The sequence below is a fragment of the Mustelus asterias genome, chromosome 1 (genome assembly GCF_964213995.1).
Source record: "Mustelus asterias chromosome 1, sMusAst1.hap1.1, whole genome shotgun sequence".
Taxonomy (NCBI): domain Eukaryota; kingdom Metazoa; phylum Chordata; class Chondrichthyes; order Carcharhiniformes; family Triakidae; genus Mustelus; species Mustelus asterias.
Window position 1 is genome coordinate 1,420,605 of NC_135801.1, and position 22,671 is coordinate 1,443,275.

Genomic DNA, 22,671 nt, shown 5'->3' on the forward strand with positions numbered 1-22,671 from the left:
GGCGAAGTCGATCGCGAAGTCTCGTGGCGCCGCGTGTGTTCCGCGGGTGCCGCCATCTTTGATGCAGTCAGTGGTTGCGTGGGGATCGCCATCTTTGATGCAGTCAGTGGCTGCGCGCGAATCGCCATCTTTGATGCAGTCAGTGGCTGCGCGCGAATCGCCATCTTTGATGCAGTCAGTGGTTGCGCGCGAATCGCCATCTTTGATGCAGTCAGTGGCTGTGCGGGAATCGCCATCTTTGATGCAGTCAGTGGTTGCGCGGGGATCGCCATCTTTGATGCAGTCAGTGGCTGCGCGGGAATCGCCATCTTTGATGCAGTCAGTGGCTGAGCGGAAATCACCATCTTGGGCGCCGTCATCAAGGCGCGCCGAGCGGGAAACTTCAACCGCAACGTCATCAGACGCGACGAATATGAATACTCACCGGGTTCGACGGTTGCATCGATTCGTCTGGACCAATCTCAGCCTCACCAACTCTCCAAGTCAATGATGGAGATTAAAGTAAATGACCATGTAGAAAACTGTTTATTCGACTGCGGGAGCACAGAGAGTTTTATACACCCTCGCACAGTGCGTCGATACGCCCTTCCCGTGCGGCCCTGGAGACGGACAATCTCTATGGCTTCGGATTCTCACTCAGTGGAGGTCCTTGGGTGCTGTGTGGTGACTCTGACGGTACAGGGCACAGTCTACGAGCGTTTTCGGCTCCTCGTGCTGCCGCGACTCTGCGCAGCTGTACTGCTGGGGTTAGATTTCCTCACCCATCATAGGAGCGTCACTTTGCAGTATGATGGCCCTTATTCCCCGCTCTCTGTCTGCAAGGCGCCGTCACTGCAGCGCCCCTCGCGCACCACCTGCAGTCTCTCGACCCTCAAGATTGCCCCCCCCCCCCATTTTATTCGATAATCTCACCCCGGATTGCAGGCCTATAGCCACCAAAAGTAGGCGCTATAGTGCGGAAGACCGGGCCTTCATTCGGTCCGAAGTACAACGTTTGCTCCAGGAAGGGATTATCCCGGCCAGCACCAGCCCCTGGAGGGCGCAGGTGGTCGTAGTTAAATCGGGGGAGAAACACCGCATGGTGATTGACTATAGCCAGACCATAAACAGGTATACGCAACTAGATGCGTACCCTCTTCCCCGCATCTCTGACATGGTCAATCGCATCGCGCACTATAGGGTTTTCTCTACGATCGATTTAAAATCGGCCTACCACCAGCTCCCTATCCGCTGGGAGGATCGCCCATATACTGCCTTTGAGGCGGACGGTCGCCTCTACCAGTTCCTCCAAGTCCCCTTTGGTGTCACCAATGGGGTCTCAGTTTTCCAGCGGGCCATGGATCAAATGGTGGACCAGCAGGGGCTACGGGCCACTTTCCCGTATCTGGATAATGTCACCATCTGCGGCCATGACCTGCAGGACCATGATGCCAACTTACAAAAATTCCTCCGTACTGTCACTCTCCTGAACTTGACATATAATGAGGCGAAGTGTGTCTTTCGGACACGCCGCCTCGCCATCCTTGGGTACGTGGTGGAAAATGGTGTCCTTGGTCCCGACCCAGCCCGTATGCGTCCCCTTATGCAGCTTCCCCTCCCTACGACTCTCAAAGCACTGAGGAGATGCCTGGGCTTCTTCTCCTACTCTGCCCAGTGGGTTCCCCATTACGCGGATAAAGCCGGTCCGCTTCTCAAATCGACCTCTTTTCCCCTGGCGGAGGAGGCTCGTCTGGCCTTCGACGACATCAAAGCGGACATCGCGAAGGCCGCGATGCATGCTGTGGATGAATCCATCCCATTCCAAGTGGAAAGTGATGCGTCTGATTTTGCCCTAGCCGCCACCCTTAACCAAAGGGGCCGTCCGGTGGCCTTTTTTTCCCGGACCCTACAAGGCTCTGAGATTCGACACTCCTCGGTTGAGAAGGAGGCCCAGGCCATCATGGAAGCCGTCCGGCACTGGCACCATTACCTTGCGGGCCAACGGTTCACTTTACTTACGGACCAGCGGTCCGTTGCCTTTCTGTTCAACACCAGGCAGAGGGGCAAGATCAAAAATGATAAGATCTTGCGGTGGAGGATTGAGTTCTCCACCTATAGATATGATATCATGTACCGGCCTGGGAAGCTCAATGAGCCCCCAGACGCCCTGTCCCGTGGCACATGTGCCAGCGCCCAACTGGTTCACCCGGGTGTCACCAGATTTTTCCACTACTCCCTCGAGGAAGTCCGGTCTCGGTTACCAGGCAATGCAGGGTCTGCGCAGAGTGCAAGCTGCAGTTCTATCGGCCAGGTAGGGCGCACCTTATAAAGGCCACTCGCGCGTTTGAGCGCCTCAGCATTGATTTTAAAGGCCCCCTCCCTTCCTCTAACCACAATATTTATTTTCTGAATGTCATCGATGAATATTCGCGTTTCCCTTTTGCCTTCCCCTGCCCGGACATGACCTCGGCCACGGTGATTTGGACTCTGAACACGCTCTTCACCCTGTTCGGTTTTCCATCCTATGTTCATAGCAACCGTGGGTCCCCATTCATGAGCGACGAGCTGAGGCAGTACCTGCTCGCCAAAGGCATTGCCTCCAGCCGCACCACTAGCAACAACCCCAGGGGTAATGGTCAAGTAGAGCGGGAGAACGCAACTGTCTGGAAGGCTGTTCTATTAGCGCTACAGTCTAGGGGCCTTCCAGTCAGCCATTGGCAAGACGTCCTCCCGGATGCACTACATTCAATTAGGTCACTCTTGTGTACAACGTCCAATACGACCCCTCACGAGCGGATGTTCACTTTCCCCAGAAAGTACTCCTCGGGTACCTCGCTCCCAGCTTGGCTGATGTACCCTGGGCCTGTTCTGCTTCGGAAGCATGTCCGGACCCATAAGGCAGACCCCTTGGTCGAGAGGGTCCAATTGCTACACGCTAATCCTCAATATGCTTATGTGGCGTACCCTGAAGGGTGGGAGGATACAGTCTCTGTCCGTGACTTGGCACCCGCAGGGGCCCCTGAGGCCACCACGTCCCTCCACCCCACTGTCCCAGTCCCTTGTGTTGTGCGCCCAGAGACCGCTACGCCCCTCCCCCCCTTCAGTCCCAGTCTCCTATATTGTGCGCCCAGGGCCCACTCCGTCCCTCCACCCCCCAGCCCCAGTTCCCTCTGTTCTCCATACACCACCAGGGCCACAGCCCACTCCTCTCACCCCTATGTACAGCTCGCTTGAGTCGCCGGTGCCGTCGCCACGCAGTACCCGACTATTGGACGGGACGACGGATGGTTCCGCCTCACACCACCTGGCGCCTCCTCTCGACGCTCAGTGCCTGGAGCCTGGGCCGACACTGCTCCCTGCTCGGACAACTCTGCAACCTGCACTACGACGATCACGACGGCAGATCAAACCACCAGATCGTCTGAACTTGTGACATTGTTTCTGCTTCACCCCGTTTCTTTTTAAAGGAGGGGTGAATGTGGTGGACTACAGTTGCGCCTTTGTCCTGCCTGGACCACCTTTGTTGTGTTTGTCATGCCTGGACACATCCCCTGCCGGCTCCTCCCCTTATCACCTAGTATAAAGATGGCTGTTTCCTCCCCCTTGTTCAGTTCGGGTCGGTTACCTGTTGGGATGTGCTCCTGGTTCTGTAATGAATAAAAGCCTACAGTTGTATTGGCACACAAGTAGTCTTTTGCCCAATTGATAGCGCTTCAAAACCCTTGGCTGACCTACAGGATATTGAATGGCTGGCAAACCTTGCCTTGATATCTTTATATCCTGGACACAAGAATGCAAGTGCCGAACCAGGTTATGACTGAACTCTGTGACAGTGTTCTTGCCTTTAGAAATAAACTAACTATTTGGGAAAAAACAGCTCTCATTTTGCAACATGGCGCAGCTTCCCCCGATTGAAGTCACTGCCTGGAACTGGTGATCCCTCACATAGTGAAAGTTTGGAGAGAAACATAGACAAGATTGCTGAACTGAGAAAAAGTTTGTGGAAAGATTTTCAGACTTTTGGAGCTCCGAGTTTCAGTTATTCAGCCGCTCATTTTCTCTTCCTGTGGGAAACGCTCTAAACTGAGCTGCAAATGGGACTGATTGAACTAGAGTGCGATTGTTTACGATTTACAGAGAGGATTTGGAGTTGGGGACCAAGTGTAGTGTGTCAAAATTCACAGATGACGCTAAGATGGGTGGAAGAGCAAAGTGTGCAGAGGACGCTGAAAGTCTGCAAAGGGATATAGATAATCTAAGTAAGTGGGTGAGGGTCTGGCAGATGGAGTACAATGTTGGTAAATGTGAGGTCATCCATTTTGGTAGCAAAATGAACTATTATTTAAATGGTAAAAAATTGCAGCATGCTGCTGTGCAGAGGGACCTGGGTGTCCTTGTGTAGGAATCTCAAGGAGTTGGTTTGCAGGTGCAGCAGGTAATTAAGAAGGCAAATGGAATTTTGTCCTTCATTGCTAGAGGGATGGAGTTTAAAAACAGCGAGGTTATGTTGCAGCTGTATAAGGTCTGGTGAGGCCACACCTGGAGTACTGTGTACAGTTTTGGTCTCCTTACTTGAGAAAGGATATACTGGCACTGGAGGGGGTGCAGAGGAGATTCACTAGGTTGATTCCGGAGTTGAGAGGGTTGGCTTATGTGGAGAGACTGAGTAGACTGGGGCTATACTCATTGGAATTCAGAAGAATGAGGGGAGATCTTATAGAAACATAAGATTATGAAGGGAATAGATAAGTTAGAAGCAGGGAGGTTGTTTCCACTGGCGGGTGAAACTAGAACTAGCGGGCGTAGCCTCAAAATAAGGAGAAACAGATTTAGGACTGAGTTGAGGAGGAACTTGTTCACACAAAGAGTTGTGAATCCATGGAATTCCCTGCCCAGTGAAGCAGTTGAGGCTACCTCAAAGAACAAAGAACAATACAGCACAGGAACAGGCCCTTCGGCCCTCCAAGCCCGCGCCGCTCCCTGGTCCAAACTAGATCATTCTTTTATATCCCTCCATTCCCACTCCGTTCATGTGGCTATCTAGATAAGTCTTAAACGTTCCCAGTGTGTCCGCCTCCACCACCTTGCCCGGCAGCGCATTCCAGGCCCCCACCACCCTCTGTGTAAAATATGTCCTGATATCCGTGTTAAACCTCCCCCGCCCCTCACCTTGAACCTATGACCCCTCGTGAACGTCACCACCGACCTGGGAAAAAGCTTCCCACCGTTCACCCTATCTATGCCTTTCATAATTTTATACACCTCTATTAGGTCACCCCTCATCCTCCGTCTTTCCAGTGAGAACAACCCCAGTTTACCCAATCTCTCCTCATAACTAAGCCCTTCCATACCAGGCAACATCCTGGTTAACATCCTCTGCACTCTCTCTAAAGCCTCCACGTCCTTCTGGTAGTGTGGCGACCAGAACTCGGCGCAGTATTCCAAATGCGGCCGAACCAACGTTCTATACAACTGCAACATCAGGCCCCAACTTTTATACTCTATGCCCCGTCCTATAAAGGCAAGCATGCCATATGCCTTCTTCACTACCTTCTCCACCTGTGACGTCACCTTCAAGGATCTGTGGACTTGCACACCCAGGTCCCTCTGCGTATCTACACCCTTTATGGTTCTGCCATTTATCGTATAGCTCCCCCCTACGTTAGTTCTACCAAAATGCATCATTTCGCATTTATCTGGATTGAACTCCATCTGCCATTTCTTTGCCCAAATTTCCAGCCTATCTATATCCTTCTGTAGCTTCTGACAATGTTCCTCACTATCTGCAAGTCCAGCCATTTTTGTGTCGTCCGCAAACTTACTGATCACCCCAGTTACACCTTCTTCCAGATCGTTTATATAAATCACAAACAGCAGAGGTCCCAATACAGAGCCCTGCGGAACACCACTAGTCACAGGCATCCAGCCGGAAAAAGACCCTTCCACTACCACCCTCTGTCTTCTGTGACCAAGCCAGTTCTCCACCCATCTAGCCACCTCCCCCATTATCCCATGAGATCCAACCTTTTGCACCAACCTACCATGAGGGACTTTGTCAAACGCGTTACTAAAGTCCATATAGATGACATCCACGGCCCTTCCCTCGTCAACCATTCTAGTCACTTCTTTAAAAAACTCCACCAGGTTAGTGAGGCATGACCTCCCTCTCACAAAACCATGCTGACTATCGTTAAAGAGTTTATTCCTTTCTAAATACGCATACATCCTATCTCTAAGAATCCTCTCCAACAACTTCCCTACCACGGACGTCAAGCTCACCGGCCTATAATTTCCCGGGTTATCCTTCCTACCCTTCTTAAATAGCTATCCTCCAATCCTCTGGGACCTCACCTGTGTCCAGTGACGAGACAAAGAATTGCGTCAGAGGCCCAGCGATTTCATCTCTCATCTCCCTGAGCAGCCTTGGATAGATTCCATCAGGCCCTGGGGATTTGTCAGTCTTTATATTCCCTAAAAAACCTAACACTTAGAACATAGAACATAGAACATAGAACATTACAGCGCAGAACAGGCCCTTCGGCCCACGATGTTGCACCGACCAGTTAAAAAAAAAAACTGTGACCCTCCAACCTAAACCAATTTCTTTTCGTCCATGAACCTATCTACGGATCTCTTAAACGCCCCCAAACTAGGCGCATTTACTACTGATGCTGGCAGGGCATTCCAATCCCTCACCACCCTCTGGGTAAAGAACCTACCCCTGACATCGGTTCTATAACTACCCCCCCTCAATTTAAAGCCATGCCCCCTCGTGCTGGATTTCTCCATCAGAGGAAAAAGGCTATCACTATCCACCCTATCTAAACCTCTAATCATCTTATATGTTTCAATAAGATCCCCTCTTAGCCGCCGCCTTTCCAGCGAAAACAATCCCAAATCCCTCAGCCTCTCCTCATAGGATCTCCCCTCCATACCAGGCAACATCCTGGTAAACCTCCTCTGCACCCTCTCCAAAGCCTCCACATCCTTCCTGTAATGTGGGGACCAGAACTGCACACAGTACTCCAAGTGCGGCCGCACCAGAGTTGTGTACAGTTGCAACATAACGCTACGACTCCTAAATTCAATCCCCCCCCAATAAACGCCAAGACACCATATGCCTTCTTAACAACCTTATCTACTTGATTCCCAACTTTCAGGGATCTATGCACACATACACCTAGATCCCTCTGCTCCTCCACACTATTCAAAGTCCTCCCGTTAGCCCTATACTCAACACATCTGTTATTCCTACCAAAGTGAATTACCTCACACTTCTCCGCATTAAACTCCATCCGCCACCTCTCGGCCCAACTTTGCAACCTGTCTAAGTCTTCCTGCAAACTACGACACCCTTCCTCACTGTCTACCACACCACCGACTTTGGTGTCATCAGCAAATTTGCTAATCCACCCAACTATACCCTCATCCAGATCATTAATAAATATTACAAACAGCAGTGGCCCCAAAACAGATCCCTGAGGTACACCACTTGTAACCGCACTCCATGATGAATATTTACTATCAACCACCACCCTCTGTTTCCTATCCGCTAGCCAATTCCTGATCCAATTTCCTAGATCACCCCCAATCCCATACATCTGCATTTTCTGCAGAAGCCTACCATGGTGAACCTTATCAAACGCCTTACTAAAATCCATATATACCACGTCCACTGCCTTGCCCCCATCCACCTCCTTGGTCACTTTCTCAAAAAACTCAATAAGGTTAGTAAGGCACGACCTACCTGCCACAAAACCATGCTGACTATCACCTATCAATTCATTACTCTCCAAATAACTATAAATCCTATCCCTTATAATTTTTTCCAACATCTTGCCGACAACAGAAGTGAGACTCACCGGTCTATAATTCCCGGGGAAGTCTCTGTTCCCCTTCTTAAACAATGGGACAACATTCGCTAACCTCCAATCTTCTGGTACTATACCAGAGGCCAACGACGACCTGAAGATCAGAGCCAGAGGCTCTGCAATCACTTCTCTTGCCTCCCAGAGAATCCTTGGATAAATCCCATCCGGACCAGGGGATTTATCTATTTTCAGACCCTCCAGAATATCCTGCACATCCTCCTTATCAACTGTAATACTGTCTATTCTACTCCCTTGCAACCCAGTGTCCTCCTCAGCTATATTCATGTCCCCTTGCGTGAACACCGAAGAGAAATATTGGTTCAATGCTTCACCAATCTCCTCCGGTTACAAACATAACTTCCCTCTGCCATCTATAACTGGCCCTAAACTTGCCCTAACCAACCTTCTGTTCTTGACATACCTATAGAACGCCTTAGGATTCACTTTAACCCTATCCGCCAAAGTCTTCTCATGTCCCCTTTTAGCCCTTCTAAGCTCGCTCTTCAACTCCCTCTTAGCCAATCTAAAGCTTTCTAGTGCACTACCCGAGTGCTCACGTCTCATCCGAACATAAGCCTCCTTTTTCTTTTTAACCAACAAAGAAACTTTTTTGGTGCACCACGGTTCCCTAGCCCTACCAATTCCTCCTTGCCTGACAGGGACATACCTATCACAGACTCGCAGTAGCTGCTCCTTGAAAAAACTCCACATGTCGGACGTTCCCAGTCCCTGTAATCTCCTAGTCCAACCTATGTTTCCTAATTCTCTCCTAATAGCCTCATAATTACCCTTCCCCCAGCTAAAACCACTGGCCCGAGGTTCATGCCTATCCCTTTCCATCACTAAGGTGAACGTAACCGAATTGTGGTCACTATCACCAAAATGCACACCAACTTCCAAGTCTAGCACCTGGTCTGGCTCATTTCCCAGCACCAGATCCAATATAGCCTCACCTCTAGTTGGCCTGTCTACATACTGAGTCAAAAAACCTTCCTGCACGCTTTGAACAAAAACTGACCCCTCTAACGAGCTAGAGCTATAACAATTCCAGTCAATATTAGTCAAGTTAAAATCCCCCATAACAATTGCCCTATTACTTTCACTCCTAAGCAGGATTGACTCCGCAATCCTTTCCTCAACCTCTCTAGAACTTTTAGGAGGTCTATAAAAGACTCCCAACAGGGTGACCTCTCCTCTCCTATTTCTAATCTCCGCCCATACTACCTCAACAGATAAGTCCTCATCAAACCTCCTCTCTGACACTGTGATACAATCTCTGACCAATAATGCTACCCCTCCCCCTCTTCTACCTCCTTCCCTACTTCGACTAAAACATTTGAACCCCGGGACCTGCAGCATCCATTCCTGCCCCTGCTCTATCCATGTCTCTGAAATAGCCACAACATCGAAGTCCCAGGTACTGATCCACGCTGCAAGTTCACCCACTTTATTGCGAATACTCCTGGCATTGAAGTATACACATTTCAAACCCTGCTCCACCCCACCTCTGCAATGCCGTGCATTGCAGTCCCCATCCATGCATCCCTCACTTTCAGCCCCACTACTCAGGATCCCTCCCCCCCCCCCGAATCAGTTTAAACCTCCCTGCATGGCCTTAGCAAATTTACCCCCCAGGATATTGGTCCCCTTCTGATTAAGGTGTAGACCATCCTTCTCATAGAGGTCACACCTTCCCCAGTACGAGCCCCAATTGCTTAAGTACCTGAACCCCTCCCTCCTGCACCATCCCCTCAGCCATGAATTCAAACCTTCCCTCTCCCTATTCCTCTCTAAACTATCCCGTGGTACAGGCAAGAGTCCAGAGATAACCACTCTGTCAGTCTTGGCCTTTAGTTTCCACCCCAACTCCATAAATCCCTGCCTAATATCCCCTTCCCCTATCCTCCCTATGTCGTGTGTCCCCACATGTACAATAACTTGTGGTTTATCTCCCTCCCCCCTAAGAGTCCTGAATACCCTGTCAGACACATCCCGGACCCCAGCCCCTGGTAGGCAACACACCAACCCTGAGTCCCTACCTTTAGTTCCGACCCTCCTATCTGTCCCCTTAATTGTGGAGTCCCCAATCACAAGGCCCAGTCTTTTACAGCCCCTAACCACCTGAGCTTTCTCACTCGGCTCACCCCCAGAGATCTGCTCTCTATGCTCAGTTGATTCCTCCTCAACTGTAGCCTCCAGCACCGAAAACCTATTATGGAGGGGAACCGCCCCAGGGGATTGTCTTCCCGATTGCTTCTTACCCCTCCTCCTGGCATTGACCCAAGCCTCATTTCTAGGAGTTACTATTTCTCTATAACTCCTATCAACTTCCACCTCCGCCTCCCGAATTATGCGGAGTTCCTCTACCTCCCCCTCCAGCTCCTTTACACTTCCTCCCTTGTAATGGAGATTTTCTCTAACGGGTCAACACTCCCCTCCGAGACACTCCCAGTCAACACATCCCTCTCCTTTGTGAATACCGACGCAAAGTATTCATTTAGGATCTCCCCTACTTCTTTGGGCTCTAAGCATAATTCTCCACTTTTGTCCCTGAGAGGTCCGATTTTTTCCCTGACAACCCTTTTGTTCCTAACGTATGAATGAAATGCCTTGGGATTCTCCTTAATCCTGTCTGCCAAGGACATTTCGTGACCCTTTTTTTCCCTTCCAATTCCTCGTTTGAGTTCTTTCCTACTTTCTTTGTATTCCTCCAGAGCTCCCTCCGTTTTTAGCTGCCTGGACCTAACGTACGCCACTCTTTTCTTTTTGGCCAATCCCTCAATTTCCCTGGTTATCCATGGTTCTCGAATCCTACCCTTCCTATCCTTCTTTTTTACAGGCACATGCCTATCCTGCAGCCCTAACAACTGTTCCTTAAAAGACCCCCACATGCCAGATGTGGATTTACCCTCAAACAGCCTCTCCCAATCAACAGCTGCCAATTTCTGCCTAATCCCATTAAAGTTAGCCTTCCCCCAATCCAACACCTTACCCCTGGGAGACCACTCATCCTTTTCCATCACTATCCTAAAGCTAACAGAATTGTGGTCACTATTTGCCACATGTTCCCCTACCGAAACTTTGAAGACCTGACCGGGCTCATTCCCCAGTACCAGGTCCAGTATAGCCCCCTCTCTTGTCGGGCTATCTACATATTGTTCCAAAGAACCTTCCTGTACGCATTTTACAAATGCCTCCCCATTCAGACTCCCAGCCCTACGCGATTTCCAGTCTATACCAGGGAAATTGAAGTCTCCCACTACACTATAAGGGCAGCAGAAAGTTCAATGATCAGTGGCTCCAGTTTTATTGGGGAATGAGCAGCTGAATCAGATTGCGTACACTGGAAACGATGCATTTGTAGAAAACATGGAATGAGAGTGAATCAGAAAGGCAATCTGTCCTGCATTCTGATCAGTTTTGTCAGCGTGTAAGTGGTGCGGTGACAGTGCTAAATCATTCACCTTTGATGCTTGATGCCACAGAGGACATATTGATGATATTGCCAGACTTCTGAGCAAGCATCTGCATTTAAAAAGAAAACCAATCAAAGAAACAGGATCAGCATGCTTGTTCAGATAGTAATTGGTACAGATTTAACTGACAAAGTTCATCTCCAGACAACATTCCAATCTCAATCTCAGCTGTTACATAGACTAAGAAGAAATTCCAAGAACACTGACATTTTTTTTTACCTAAAGCCTTTCTTGATAACAAATTGTAAATTTATTTGAATAAAATATCTTCAACTGTCATCAGGAACATGCTAAACTATGACAAGTTTAAAAATACACCAATAACTGAAACGCAAAAAGCAAATGATCATTAAAGAAGGAAAAGACAACATTTGCTGAAACAAGACAGTCTCACTCAATGGAAGAATTAATCAGAACTTTGGCCTTTTTTCTTCATGGGAATGTGAGCATCACACAATATTGACCATCCCTAACCAAAAGGGAAAATGCTGGAAAATTTCAGCAGGTCTGGCAGCATCTGTAAGGAAGAAAAGAGCAGAAAAGAGTCCAGATGACATCTGTCAAAGCTCTGACAAAGAATCATCTGGACTCGAAACGTCAGCTCTTTTCTCTCCTTACAGATGCTGCCAGACCTGCTGAGATTTTCCAGCATTTTCTCTTTTGGCAACTGTTGAATATGTCAGGACCCATGTCCTTAGCGTGACCCTCATTGTTGGCACAGCTTGTAGCATAAAAATCCCAGTGGCTGGCAGAGTGATGGGTTGGAGTTGCCGCCACTTCTGTGCTCAGGCTGACACACCATCACTCACTCTTCCACTGGTCTTCCAATCTCCCATGCTTGTTGCCGTAGGCGAACTAGAGAAACAGCCTGTGATTGGAGGAGGATCGCCTCGCACTTTCACATACAAGGACGACTTTTCCCTCACTAATTGCCCTCATGATTGAATTTTCCAGGATTTGTGGGGGTTTTTGGTGGTAAATTCACTTACTGCCCCCTTTGTATTTTGAACCCTACTAAAAGACATTAACTCTTATGGTCTCATTATAACCACATTTATGAGCACAGCCCCTCTTGCGTGGTGCAGTTAAGGTGGTGGAGAATCATAGAATCCATACAGTGCAGAAGGAGGCCATTTGGCCCATTGTGTCTTCACCGAATCTTGGATAGAGCATCTTATCCAGGCACTATCCCCGTAATCCCATGTATTTACCCCGCTAATCCCCCTAATTTACAAATCTTGGGACACTAAGAGGCAATTTAGCATGGACAATCCACCAGTCTGCACATCTTGGACTGTGGGAGGAAACCAGAGCACCTGGGGGAAACCCACGCAGACACAGGGAGAACGTGCAGACTCCACACAGACAGTCACCCAAGGACGGAATTAAACCCGGGTCCCTGGCGCTGTGAGGCAGCAGTGCTAACCACCGTGCTAGTCCAAGAAAATTCATGACTTACTTGACGTGTCATATACCCGGCTTGTGTGCAGAATATACAGCAATGCAGACTGGTCAGGCTGAATGATTGATTTCTGAGGTGTAGTGACTATACAATCCTATGTTGCATGACACCCTTTCTTCATACATAGATTTCTCACGTTGTTACTGCTGCCACATTATTGCTTATTTCCCCAACAGGTTATTCTTACTAAGGTAGAAATTTCTTTGTCTTCTCAGTGAAGGACCCTGATAGGCAGCATCTTTATATTAATTTATTCAAACAATTGAATGATATTGTTACATGTTGCCAATGCTGGAATAGAAAGGTCTGCCATTCACCCGGTTCCCAAGGGGCTTACCTTAGGTAAGAAGGTTCTGATCATCAAATACATGCTGCGAACATTAACGTTCATGGTAAAGTCCCAGTCTTTATCTTCACATTCCAGAATTGTGCCATGATGGACGAAACTAGAGCAAAAGATATCACAGAATGCAAAATAGTTTTTAGGTGATCTATATGGTAACAAAATACCCAATCAACAAAAATAAATAACAAAAAATAAGCAGATGCAGCAAGAAACAAGTGAAGAGTGCACTCAGTGCATTCCTCTGTAACATGGCATGAATGCGCTGTTGTTAAAACTCTTACATGGCATGAACTCAAGGGCATTTTGATTATACAGCCTCTTTCTTATGGTTTTTCCTTGCCTTTTGATATTCTGCAATTGCCAGTCTAAACAAAGCAGCTTCCATCTCACTGAGGAGGTTTCAGGCGCATTCATATTCAGCAACCAGCTCTGAAAACTCTGTTCTTCCTTCAGCCATACCATACCATATCTATTCCCTCGTTTTTGATCTACACAGTTAACAGATAAGGGGGAAAACATGACTTCAAATTGCCCACCTTCATTAACAAGTCCTTGTAAAATGAGCAGTTAGGCCCTGCACAACTATAATGTTCAATAAGAACAAAGCGCGACAGCAGTGTCCATTCCCCTTTAATTCTCTAAGCTGAGCAAGCTGAAGACATTAAATGGTACCTGACATAGAATCCCTACAGTGCAGAAGGAGGCTATTCAGCCCGTTGAGTCTGCACCGACAAACCATCTTACTCATGCCCTATCCTCGTAACCCCATGTATGTACCCCACTAATGGGGGTTCATGAAGGGGCAGGACATGAAAGGGGCATGAGGGAGGTGAAATGAATGGGGGGGGTCTTCAATTTCACTTTGAGATTGGGGCGCCCTTTAAAAATGGTCCCGGTCTCTGTGAAGCCGGGCTTGGTAGCGTGTTTAGACCCCCTCCCCTTCAGAACCAGTGCAAAACTCACCAATTGCTGTCTCATTTGTGCTGGACATGCTGAATTTACCCAGATGCTGCAGGAACTCCAGCTGACCTTTGTCTTTCTTTGAAATTTATTTTTCCAGAAAATAAACCTTTTATGTTCTCCTTATGGCCACCACTTTTGGGCAACATAAAATTTAATTAATTTGCCTTATTTATTTATGATCTTTTCCCAGTTGTAAAACCTCTTTTTACTTGCTTTGAACATTAACACCTGCACACAACAAACCTTCATTATCTCCTAATGCAAATTTCCTATTCACCTCAAATGCCTGCTCTTCACACCAAGTCCCTTTGATATTCTCAACTTTGTAGACAATCAACTCCCTTAATGGTTGCAGGATATTAAATGATGAAAAGAAATCAACCAAGGCAGCATGAGCATAGTTGCCTAATCTATCCGTGTGCTGTTGGATCCACAGAGTCACAGAGGTTTTACAGCATGGAAACAGGCCCTTTGGCACAACTTGTCCATGCCACCCCTTTTTTTAACCCCTAAGCTAGTCCCAATTGCCCACGTTTAGCCCATCTCCCTCTGTACCAATCTTACCCATGTAACTGTCTAAATGCTTTTTAAAAGACAAAATTGTACCCGCCTCTACTACTGCCTCTGGCAGCTTGTTGCAGACACTTACCACTCTCTGTGTGAAAAAATTGCCCCTCTGGACCCTTTTGTATCTCTCCCCCTCACCTTAAATCTATGCTGTCTTGTTTTAGAGTCCTCTACCTTTGGGAAAAGGTGTTGATTACCTAGCTGATCTATGCCCCTCAGTATTTTATAGACCTCTATACGATCACCCCTAAGCCTCCTAAGCTCCAGGGAAAAAAGTCCCAGTCTATTCAGCCTCTCTTTATAACTCAAACCATCAAGTCCCGGTAACATCCTAGTAAATCTTTTCTGCACTCTTTCTAGTTTAATGATATCCTTTCTATAATAGGGTGACCAGAACTGTACACAGTATTCCAAGTGTGGCCTTACCAGTGTCTTGTAAAACGTTAACAAGACGTCCCAACTCCAGTATTCAATATTCTGACCAATGAAACCAGGCATGCCAAATGCCTCCTTCACCACCCTGTCCACCTGTGACTCCACTTTCAAGGAGCTATGAACATGTACCCCTAGATCTATTTGTTCTATAACTCTCCCCAATGCCCGATCGTTCACTGAGTAAGTCCTGCCCTGGTTCAATCTACAAAATGCATAACCCGCATTTATCTAAATTAAACTCCATCTGATATTCATCAGCTCACTGGCCCAAACTTACTAACCATGCCCATACATTCTCATCCAAATCATTAATATAAATGACAAGTAACATAGGACCCCCAGCACGATCTCTGAGTCATACCACTGGTCACAGGCCTCCAGTTTGAAAAAACCCTCTACAACCACCCTCTGCCTTCTGTCATCAAGCCAATTTTGTACTCAATTGGCTACTTCAACCTGGATCCTGTAAGATTTAACCTTATGCAAAAACCTACCATGCGGTACCTTGTCAAAAGCTTTGCTAAAGTTCATGTAGATAACATCATTTGCACTGCCCTCATCTACCTTCTTGGTTACCCCTTCAAAAATCTCAATCAAATTTGTGAGACATGATTTTCCACTCACAAAGTCATGCTGACTGTCCCTATTCAGTCCTTGCCTCTCTAAATGCCTGTGAACCAGATGGACCAAGGTCAGACCAGCATCAACTACTGAATTATGAGGTGCAATTCTAACTGATCAATACGAGGATCTAAAAGACTCTTCGACATAATGGCCCATAACTTTCATGGAGTGGTAACCAGTATTGTATTGCCACTCCATTCCCAGTGCATCTTTGGGGTGCCCCCCAGTTACAACATCCCGGAACTTGGAAGTTACTGGCTAATGTGCTCGAAATACTTCATGGCTATCAACGTAAGAGCATCCAAAAGAGAAAATGTTGGAAAATCTCAGCAGGTCTGGCAGCATCTGTAAGGAGAGAAAAGAGCCGACGTTTCGAGTCCCGATGACCCTTTGTCCTTACGGATGCTGTAAGAAGTTTAACAACACCAGGTTAAAGTCCAACAGGTTTAATTGGTAGCAAAAGCCACACGTGTGGCTTTTGTGGCTTTGGTGTGGCTTTTGCTACCAAATAAACCTGTTGGACTTTAACCTGGTGTTGTTGAACTTCTTACTGTGTTTACCCCAGTCCAACGCCGCATCTCCACATCAGGACTTACAGATGCTGCCAGACCTGCTGAGACTTTCCAGCATTTTCTATTTTGATTCCAGCATCCGCAGTAATTCGCTTTTATCCAATGTAAGAGCAACTGTTTATTAATCAGACAGAGGGTTGCAACTTGTTAGCAACTGGAACTATGATGGCTGATTTCCAGCAGCAAAGAACAGCATGCATGTCAAAACTTTTCTGAAAGACCAGGGAGAAAGGAACTGCCAACGGATGATAAAGAACATTCAGATAATGAACAACACTGGTTCCAGCACAATATAATGCGAGACACTGGACGATGTAAACGAACAAGCAACCTTTGATGTGAATGCATTCACCTCAAAAAAAATCCTAGCTCTACTCCTTGACAGATAGTTGTGATTTAAATATCATCAGTATTTACACAAATGGCATTGCAATATCGGCCTACCTGTTTGAAGATTTAATATCTTCAAATAAAAGTACACTTTCAGCAAATTACATCCTACTTTCAAAGAGCAAGCACTCAATTATTTCATGCTATCTGTGGCACTTATGATCATGGATCTCATTTGTAAAGTTCCACTGACGCAATTTTCAATTTTTCCTCAAGAGCCTGTTAATAACTTACTGTATTATGTTACAGAAACCCACTTTGAAAGTGGGTTCAAACAGTCTCTAAAAGTGACATAAGCTCTCAATAAATGATAACATAAAGGCAAGCAGCCATTATTTGGTCAATGGAAGCTTTACCCCACAATATATTTCAATTTAATATCTTTATTACCCAGCACAGTTGAACAGGACGTCAATTTTCTCAATTTCCTTGGCCAGCTTTTCGACTTGTTCTTTCTGAGTCACATCTAGTACTTTAGTTTTGATACCTGTTAGGGAGCAAAAACATTGAACAGAAATTCAGGTTATTTTATTGTGGAGGAATAGGATTCGCAAACACACAATTCACATACGGAATTACATCAGTCCAACCAATCCATGCTGGAGTTTATGGTCCACTCAAGTCTGCTCCAGCTGTTTCTCATCACACTTGATCAGCAGAAATTCTCTCTCGTGTGCTTCTCTAGCTTTGCCTTGTAATGTCTGAACTATGAGGGGTTGTGGGTTTTAAATAAAAATAAAAGATGTAGTTTGCACATGTAGATTCAAAGTAGCATAGAAACATAGAAGATAAGAGCAGGAGGCCGCCATCTGGCCCTTCGAGCCTGCTCCACCATTCATTACAATCATGGCTGATCATCCAACTCAATAGCCTATTCCTGCTTTCTCCCCATAACCTTTGATCCCATTCGCCCCAAGTGCTATGTCCAGCCGCCTCTTGAACCCATTCAATGCTTTAGCATCAACTACTTCCTATGGTAATGAATTCCACAGGCTCACCACTCTTTGGGTGAAGAAATGTCTCCTCACCTCTGTCCTAAATCGTCTACCCTGAATCCTCAGACCGTGACCCCTGGTTCTGGACTCCCCACCATCGGGAACATCCTCCCTGCATCTACCTTGTCTAGTCCTGTTAGAATTTTATAAGCTTCTATGAGATCCCTCATTCGTCTGGATTCCAGCAAAAACAATCCTGACCTATTCAATCTTTCCTCGTACATCAGTCCCCCCATCCCCGGAATCAGCCTGGTAAACCTTCACTGCATTCCCTCGAGAACAAGAACATCCTTCCGCAGAAAAGGAGACTAAAACTGCACACAAAACTCTAGGTGTGGCCTCACCAAGACCCTATATAATTGCAACAATACATCCCTGCTCCTGTACTCGAAACCTCTCGCAATGAAGGCCAACATGCCATTTGCCTTCTTTACCGCCTGCTGCACCTGCATGCTTACCTTCAGCGACTGGTATACAAGGACACCCAGGTCCCGCTGCACACTCCCCTCTCCCATAACACATAACTGGTTTATTGAAAGAAATGTTCTTTTCACAGAGTACGAACAAACTAAACGCAGCAGCCTGTGCAATACACTAATTACATCACCATCAAATGGGATGAATTGCATATGGCACCGCTCTTACTTTGAGACTTTTTGGTTGACTACTGGGTTTATCTTGAGTTTCACTTGAACTCCCTTCATTGAGCCAAGTGTTTCTTTGAATACACTCTGGTATTCATGCAGAAGGTGCTGTAGGTCTGTTTTGACATCAACCAGTCTGTTGACAGCACTCCAGTTAAAGATTTATCTTCTCCAATTATGATCTCCCAAATAAAGCTGAAAATTACCATGGACCACATGGAGAGGCATCTCTGCCGTGTGTCCACTCAACTCTACATTGACTGTGATGTAACCTTTTATCAGCACAACCTCTTCTGAGTGTGTCCTTAAAATCACAGGTGGTTTTAAAGGAGGATGCTTCAGCTTTTGTTGGTGTGTAGTCTCAGGAATAAAAAATACAGCAGCACCAGTATGAATATCTATCCTAATAGGTTGTCCACTTCACTTTGGAATCACCCAGAATCTATGTGATTCACCCTGTATAAATAAGGCATTCAATTGGAGCGCTTTATCATATTTCTAGACATTCTCTGCTTCATCCTCATCATAATTCTTTTTGTAGAATGGAACTTGTTTTTCTTGAAGATTCTCTGTCTAATTACTCTTCTCAGCAGAAGCTGGTCTAGCCCAGCAAGCTTTTGCAAAGTGACCCATTTTGCCATCATTCTTGCATTGACTATCCTTGCTCCAGCATTCACTTGTGAATGGCCCATTTTGTTTTGACTTCTTAGAGGCAGTTTCCGATTTTTGGTTCTTCAGTCCACTGCCAAATTGTGAAGCCTCTTTAGCAGCCAGTTCCATCAGCATGGTGACTTCTACTGCTGCCTTTACAGTCAAAGCATGTTCAGTAAGCAATCTTCTTTGGATAGCCTCATTTTGCAGACCACAAACTAGACGATCTCAAAGAGTATCTTCTAATGACTTACCAAACTCTCAATGTTGTGCCAGACTTTTTAAGGTTGCCACATTCTGAGCAATACTTTCACCTTCCACTTGATTCCTTCAGGGAACCTAAACCATTCCACGATGATCACTGGCTCTGGAGAGTAATGCTGTTCAAGGCTTTGCTGGATGGACCAAGCTCTGGAGCAAATTCAAGGTTTTATTCCTATTGTTCTGAGGAAAGTTGGTACGAGCTACCTGTTTTGTACAAAGTACTGAAGCCACTCTGAATATGAATTCTATGATTCATTTTTCTTCATTGAAAGGGCCCATGGATCCTAACTGACCCACCATTTTGTTTGCAGGTACGAGCGATTTGAGACAGCTCGGTATTTGTGTAAATACATATATATCTCTTTTACTGTCTTCCTCGTATTTCCTGTTTTTGGAGATTGTTGACTTGATGTATTTTTTTCTCAAACGGCCCCAACCATACAGCAAAGCATCTCTTTTTTCAAATGTGCCAGGTACTGCCTGGAATCTCACCCTCACCCGATCAGGAAAAACCCTTCTTTTAAAACCACATGGAGAGATTTTTTCTTACTTGGTCTTCCTGAACTGGCACTTCCATCTTTAATGCTGCTTTTCCCCTGCTTTCTAACATTCAAAGTGTGAGGACCCACAATGTTTTTTCTTCTCCTTAAGATAGTTTCTTGATGAAACAAAATAAGACTGGTCACCAATTTTCTTTTTGTAAAGTCCAACCTATGTTAAGAGTTGTGGGTTTTAAATAAAAGGAAAAGATGTGGTTGGCACACATAGAATCAAAGTAACATATAGCAGATTTATTGAAAGAGATCTTCTCTGCACAGAGTACAAACTGAAACTAAAAGCAGCAGCCTGTACAACACCCTAATGACATCACCATCAAATCATGTGATCAGCTTAAAGCAACCAGGCAACCATTTAAATATATAACACATCTTAAATGCCTGAGCCACTCCCTGTGGAAGTGAGTTCTAAATTCTTGCCAATCTCTGGATAAAGAAGTTTCTTCTGATTTCCATAAGACCGTAAGATATAGGAGCAGAATTAGGCCTTTCGGCCCATTGAATCTGCTCTGCCATTCAATCATGTCTGATATTGTTCTCATCCCCATTCTCAAGCCTGCTCCCCGTAACCCAGAATCCCCTTATTAATCAAGATCCTTTCTATCTCTGTCTTAAAGACACTCAATGACTTGGCATCCACAGCCCTCTGTGGCAATGAGTTCCACAGATTCACCACCCTCTGGCTGAAGAAATTCCTCCTCATCTCAGTTTTAAAGGAGCGTCCCTTCACTCTGAGGTTGTGCCCTCGAGTTCTAGTCTCTCCCACTAGTGGAAACATCCTCTCCACATCCACTCAATCTAGGCCTCTTAGTATTCTGTATGTTTCAATTAGATCCTCCCTCATCCTTCTGAACCCCATCGAATATAGACCCAGACTCCTCAACCGCTCCTCATATAACAAATGCTTCATTCCTGCATCATTGTTGTGAACCTCCTCTAGACCATCTCCAAGGCCAGCACATCCTTCCTTAGGTCCCAAAATTGCTCACAATGTTCCAAATGGGGTCTGACCAGAGCTTTATACAGCCTCAGCAGTATATCCCTGCTCTTGTATTCTAGCCTTCTAGAAATGAACGCTAACATTGAATTTGCCTTCCTAAGTGCCAATTAAACCTGCATCTTAACCTTAAGAGAGTCCTGAACCAGGACTCCCAAGTCCTGGTCCCGACTGGATCTCTTGGTGATTCTTGTATCGATGGTCTTTTAGGTTTTTCCTCAACGCAAGTGGATTTTCTATGTCTACTCTTTATCAGAACCTTCCATAATTTTAAAAATCTCTATTAAGTCACCCGTCGGCCTTCTCATTTTGAGAGAAGAGACCCAAGCCTATCAATCCGTTCCTGATAGGTTGATTCACAGTTTTCTCAAATCCTTTTTGCACCATCCTGGTGACTGACCAACTGTAAATTCTACCACTGATTCGTTTTTCCATCCCGTTTTTATCCTGCTTTTCATCTGTTTTCCCTTACCACCATCTCCCTTCTCCTCACCCCACTAGGGCTATCTGTTACCTGTTCCAAGTTGTCCTTTATCATTCTGCTTACCTTTGTCCTGCCAACAGGACATCCCAACTCCTGGATCCTCTATCAGCACCCTTCTCAGCCATGACAACTATTTACATTCCCTTTGTCGTTTTGTCCATGACATCTTTGTCAATCTCTCCCGAGCCTCCACCTATCACTGGCTATCTGGTTAGACCCCACTTGGAGTACTGCGCGCAGTTCTGGTCACCTCATTACAGGAAAGATGTTGAAGCCATTGAAAGGGTGCAGAGGAGATTTACAAGGATGTTGCCTGGATTGGGGGGCATGCCTTATGAGGATAGGTTGAGGGAGCTTGGTCTCTTCTCCCTGGAGAGACGAAGGATGAGAGGTGACCTGATAGAGGTTTACAAGATGTTGAGAGGTCTGGATAGGGTAGACTCTCAGAGGCTATTTCCAAGGGCTGAAATGGTTGCTACGAGAGGACACAGGTTTAAGGTGCTGGGGGGTAGGTACAGAGGAGATGTCAGGGGTAAGTTTTTCACTCAGAGGGTGGTGGGTGAGTGGAATCGGCTGACGTCGGTGGTGGTGGAGGCAAACTCGTTGGGGTCTTTTAAGAGACTTCTGGATGAGTACATGGGATTTAATGGGATTGAGGGCTATAGATAGGCCTAGAGGTGGGGATGAGATCGGCGCAACTTGTGGGCCGAAGGGCCTGTTTGTGCTGTGGCTTTCTATGTTCTATCTATCCTCCACTACTACTCCCTTCCCAGCCCTCCTCAACCACCACCGCCACAACAGTATAGAGACATAGTCATAGAGGTGTACAGCATGGAAACAGGTCCTTTGGCCCAACCTGTCCATGCTGCCCTTTTCTTTAAACCCCTAAGCTAAACCCAATTGTCCGCATTTGGCCCATTTCCCTCTATACCCATCTTACCCATGTAACTGTCTAAATGCTTTTTAAAAGACAAAATTGTACCCACCTCTACTACTACCTCTGGCAGCTTGTTCCCGACACTCACCACCCTCTGTGTGAAAAAATTGCCCCTCTGGACGCTTTTGTGTCTCTCCCCTCTCACCTTAAGCCTATGCCCTCTAGTTTTAGACTCCCCTACCTTTGGGAACAGATATTGACTATCTGGCTGATCTATGCTCCTCATTATTTTATAGACCTCTATAAGATCACCCCTCAGCCTTCTACGCTCCAGAGAAAAAAGTCCCAATCTATCCAGCCTCTCCTTATAACTCAAAGTCCTTATAATCAAGTCCCGGTAGCATTCTAGTAAATCTCTTCTGCACTCTTTCTAGTTTAATAATATTCTTTCTATAATAGGGTGACCAGATTTATACAGAGTATTCCAAGTGTGGCCTTACTAATGTCTTGTACAACT

The 22,671-nt window shown here is 46.3% G+C and overlaps 1 protein-coding gene across 5 annotated transcripts in view; it reads right to left on the reverse strand.

The window, feature by feature from the left end:
• Positions 1-22,671, reverse strand: part of bdh2 (3-hydroxybutyrate dehydrogenase, type 2) — a 104,300-nt gene that overhangs the window by 21,817 nt on the left and 59,812 nt on the right. For all 5 annotated transcript variants that reach the window (XM_078202727.1, XM_078202857.1, XM_078202784.1 and 2 more), the window contains exons 4-6: positions 17,076-17,172; positions 13,126-13,234; positions 11,315-11,375 (exon numbers count right to left, since the gene is read on the reverse strand). In XM_078202727.1, coding sequence (XP_078058853.1) covers positions 11,315-11,375; positions 13,126-13,234; positions 17,076-17,172 — 267 coding nt within the window. The remainder of the gene's footprint in view (positions 1-11,314; positions 11,376-13,125; positions 13,235-17,075; positions 17,173-22,671) is intronic.